The following is a 4,355-nucleotide window of genomic DNA, read 5'->3' as shown; positions in this document are numbered from 1 at the left end:
AGGAACATCTGGAGCTGTTGCTGCAGTTTTAAAACATCTCCTGCAGGGGGAGGCCGGACACGCTGGAACAACTGGATTATGTCTCGTTACCCTTCAGAGGACAGGCTCTGACTCCCCATCGTTTCCAGTCACAGCACAGAACACACACCCACACAATCTTTAAACACCAGTAGCTGTAGTGTTGTGGATCTATGACATGACGGAGACGCCCCCGCACTGAGGGGGAGGGAAGGAATGTGGAGACCAGAGAACAGAAAGATGAGAACAAAGTTCTGCCTGTGCTTCCACTACACTTCCCAGAACCCAGATGTTGAAACATGAGCCGCCGTTTCTTCTCTCTACATTTGCAGCAGAAACATCTCGTTGGGTGTAAAGACAAAAGAAACTAAAGTGGTGAGAGATGCAGCAGCTGAAAGGTTAAAGGTCACGGCAGGACGGTGGAGAGAGGCAGGAGAAACATTCCTCTCTCTCTGAAAAGAAGGCAGCAGCACGAAGCGACTGATTCAAGAGGACAGAAGGCAGAGCGATGTTTGATTGCACATTTCTTTCTTCATCAGGGCCTGCAAGAACTAAAAACTGAAGCTGAAGGACCAGAACCTCCAAGTCTGAGACCAGAACCTTTGAGTCTGAGACCGTGGTCCTCAGTCAGTCCTTTCCAGGGTCAGGTTCTGCCTCAGATGGAGGACTTCATGTACCTCTGGTTTTGTCCTCAGTGGGGGAAGAATGGAGCAGGAGACCAACAGATGGATCGATGCAACTTCTGCAGTACTGTGGATGCTGTGCCGGCCCACTGTGGTGAAGAAGGAGCTGAGCTGTGAGGAGAACCTCTCTGTTTACTGCTCGGTCTACATTCCTACCCTGAACTTTGAGTAGAGCCTGAAAGAACCAGATCCTGGATCCAGGAGGTCTAAAAGAGTTCTCTCTGCAGGGTAGCTGGACCCTTAGAGATCAGGTTCTCCAGGAGAGACTCGGTGTAGAACCACTGCTCCTCCACATCCAGAGGAGCCAGCTGAGGAAGTTCAGACTCTTGTTCAGGATGTACCCTGGATGCCTCGTTGGGGAGAGGTTCTGGACAGGCAGGTCCAACTGGGAGGAGACTCTGGAGACTCTCGGGGGTACTGGATGGATGAAAGGACCCTTTAAATTAAATTATTTTTCCTCCTCTGCTGGATTAGGCTCCTCTGGAAACTCCAATAAACTTGATATTTTTCTGTTTGTAGAAACCCAGAATGATGTTCCAACCAGAACACGAACAAAGATCCAGAACGGTTCCGTAAAACCCGATGAGCCGTCTGATCTGGACACGGCGCCGGGGTTTGCTTCGCCTCGAGGCTAAAACCCTCCGGAGGTTTTACCAAAACATCAAACGTCTTCATGCTCAGAGTTTCAGATAAAATGTGGTTTTATTTGGATCCATCTTCAACCTGAGGAGGTTCAGAACCTTCAAATCTTTCAGAACGCCGAAGTTAATAATTTTTATAAACATTGTTTGCATCTTAAAAACATTTTGACACATTTTGTCTGTAAAGTTCATAATTTGTATCTCATCATCATCTCTGACCTCCTCAGGTTAAATCAGTGTCGTACATTCAATACATTTCAGCACAAAACAGAAAAAAATACAAAAAACTTTTGTTTATATGAAAACTTTCAATAATGCAAAAACAAAAAGATAAAAAAACAGCTTTATGTCACAAATAACTTCCTGTAAGCATATACTGTATTTCTACTTTTTTTTTTCGGTAAATGCTCAAAAAAAAAAACCCTGTTCAGCAGTGTCTTCCTGTGACATCACAAAGGTTAAAGGTCAGACGTCAGAGGTGAAGCGCTAACTTTAGTAGCTTTTCATTGCAACGGACTGTCCTCCTGTGCCGTCGTGGCGTGAGACCTGATGGATCATGAGGAGCGTGATGAGCAGACCGAACAGCTGCAAGACAGACAGGCAGACGGTTACTGATGCTAGCTGCGCTAATCCCGCTCAAACAGGATCATGCTGTTCACACGTGAGGCTCAGGTTCAAACGCTCGCTGTCAAGATCACGTCTGTTCTCAGAACGCAGCGAACGATGGGTGAATACACCAGGAAGTAGCTCGTAATACCGCCGCAGCTCGAGCGCTGCGGACAACAAGCTAACGGAGTTTAATCTGTTTAACACTGAGTAGAGTGCATGTGACACCACAAAGAGAAATTGGTCAAACTGGGTCAGAGCCACCAAACAGTGACCGGGACCAGTTCAAGGATTCTATCCAACTGAACTTTCCTTAGTTTAACTACATCGTTGTGGCAGAAAGAAGAAGGTGAATCGTGGTTGCATGATATTCTGCTGTGGTTGACTGCCGGTCACATGGCCTCAGGGAGGGATTGTGGGTAAAATTTAAGTTCATTGTTAATCATTTCAGTTAGCTGTGTAGCATTGTTCTTTTATTGATTAGTCTGTTCTTGTTAGCCTACCGTATTTTCTGCCGTACACGTCGCACCGCCTTACAAGTGGCATCAGTCCAAATACGTCTAATAAAGTGGAAAATCCATAAATGCGTCGTACACGTTGCATCTATTATGTGTCACCGCTGAAAACCTGGAAATGTGGGCCGGTGTGCCAAAAATCGATTGGCTGCAAAATGGAGGTCACGGGAGCGTGCACGGGTGGACTTTAACAAAATTAACACTTAAAAACAATTATTTGTTTGCTCAGCTTTATAGTAAAGATGTGTCTCAGTTGAACTTTTATTTAATAAATGCACTTCAATGGTCAAATCAGCTGCATTTCTCCGGGGCGGCGCAGCGAAATGAAGCTGATTTGACGGTTGCTCCAGGCGAGCTGGATGAAGGTGTCAATGTAAGGCAAGCCGATTGTGTCATTAATAGCCACTTTTATCTATTACATGATACAACAGCATGCCATACACCTCGAGTGCCATCTAGCGGCTGAAAATGGTAGTGTTCAGTATTTTCAGTCAGAATAAATGAAAACGGTCATATCTCAACCAAAAACTGGTTTATAAATACGGGGAAAAATATATAAATAAGTTGCTTCGGTGTTTAAGTTGCGGGGCAAATTATATAAAAAACTGTGACTTATAGGCCGGAAAATACGGTTGTCATGAAGACCTGTGGGGTTCACTCTGTCTGTGTGTTCAACAGTAAAATAAAGTCTATCAAACACCATCTGGTTGATTCTTGATCTAAAACAAGAGCCGTACTTCTCTCTCAGTGGCTGAGTGCTGCCACGCTACAATATATTCTTCGGTGTAGTGACAAGAAAACAGAAAATTAGTGGAACTTACTGCAGTAACAGAAAATCCAAAATAAACGCCCATGGCCACCTTGAAGACGATGTCAATCATGCCAAAGACGATGTCACCGCAGGGCTGCAGAGGACAAAACGAGGACAAAAACAGGGTCGTGAGCCAGAAACATGACTGGATGATGTCTGGGCCCACTCGGATTCTGATTGATTACCTTTGAATAGATCTGGGCTGGACCGGAGCGGCCCTGTGGGAACACAAGAGCAAAATGTTGTTAAGAACTGCAGCTGAAACAGACCAGTTCAGGTTACACGCAGAAACGTTTGATAAGATGTTAATAATCTAGTTGAACGCACCGCAGGTGTTGGTTTACAGCTGAATGAAGACAAGCACTCACAGGAGTCAGGAATGGTGTCAGCCCAGTCCTCGGCATGCCCCACTCCACAGCACTGGAGCTAAAACCAAACGAGACTTTTAGAAAACGGGCCGCGGAAACAGATGTGAACACCATCCAGAACCGCTGCAGTCTTCTCCGGACCAGAGCTAGTTTCAAATGAACTGAGGTGAAGTCCAGAATTGTTCTGAGATCAGACGGGTCTAAATCTGAAGTTCTGTTTGGAAACTATAAACACCGCGTCCTCCTTGAAGAAGAGAGGGACCACCCAGCTGTTATCAGCTCACTGTTCAAAAGGCTGCCTCTCTGATGGTGTTGGGGTGCATTAATACCTCTGTCATTGGCAGCTAACACATCTGAAATGTTCTATGGTGTTTAAAAAAATAAGACTGCTCCCATCCAGCACTGAAGATTCTGGACTGTTGGAATCCTCCATCAGATCAGAATGGGACCACATTTCCTCCAACAGCTGGTCTCCTTAGATCCTCTAAAACCTCCACCAACTGGTCTTCTAAAACCTCCAAAAACTGGTCTCCTCAGGTTCTCCAAAACCTCCAACATCTGGTCTCTTCAGGACCCCCAAAACCTTCAACATCTGTTCTAAAACCTCCAACATCTGGTCTAAAACCTCCAACATTTATTCTCCTAGGGTCCTCCAAAACCTCCAACATCTGGTCTCCTCTGGTCCTCTAAAACCTCCAACATCTGGTCTCCTC

At 45.5% G+C, this 4,355-nt stretch overlaps 1 protein-coding gene across 1 annotated transcript in view; it reads right to left on the bottom strand.

The window, feature by feature from the left end:
• Window positions 1–1,384: 1,384 nt before the first annotated feature.
• Window positions 1,385–4,355, bottom strand: part of LOC119427957 (tetraspanin-6) — an 8,437-nt gene continuing 5,466 nt past the window's right edge. Inside the window, exons 6-9 of the mRNA XM_037695599.1 lie at window positions 3,602–3,700; window positions 3,460–3,492; window positions 3,285–3,368; window positions 1,385–1,927 (exon numbers count right to left, since the gene is read on the bottom strand). Coding sequence (XP_037551527.1) covers window positions 1,835–1,927; window positions 3,285–3,368; window positions 3,460–3,492; window positions 3,602–3,700 — 309 coding nt within the window. The 3' untranslated portion in view covers window positions 1,385–1,834. The remainder of the gene's footprint in view (window positions 1,928–3,284; window positions 3,369–3,459; window positions 3,493–3,601; window positions 3,701–4,355) is intronic.

The sequence above is a fragment of the Nematolebias whitei genome, chromosome 22, assembly GCF_014905685.2.
Source record: "Nematolebias whitei isolate Nwh7 chromosome 22, NemWhi1, whole genome shotgun sequence".
NCBI lineage: Eukaryota > Metazoa > Chordata > Actinopteri > Cyprinodontiformes > Rivulidae > Nematolebias > Nematolebias whitei.
This window is presented reverse-complemented; position numbering and strand designations above follow the sequence as displayed.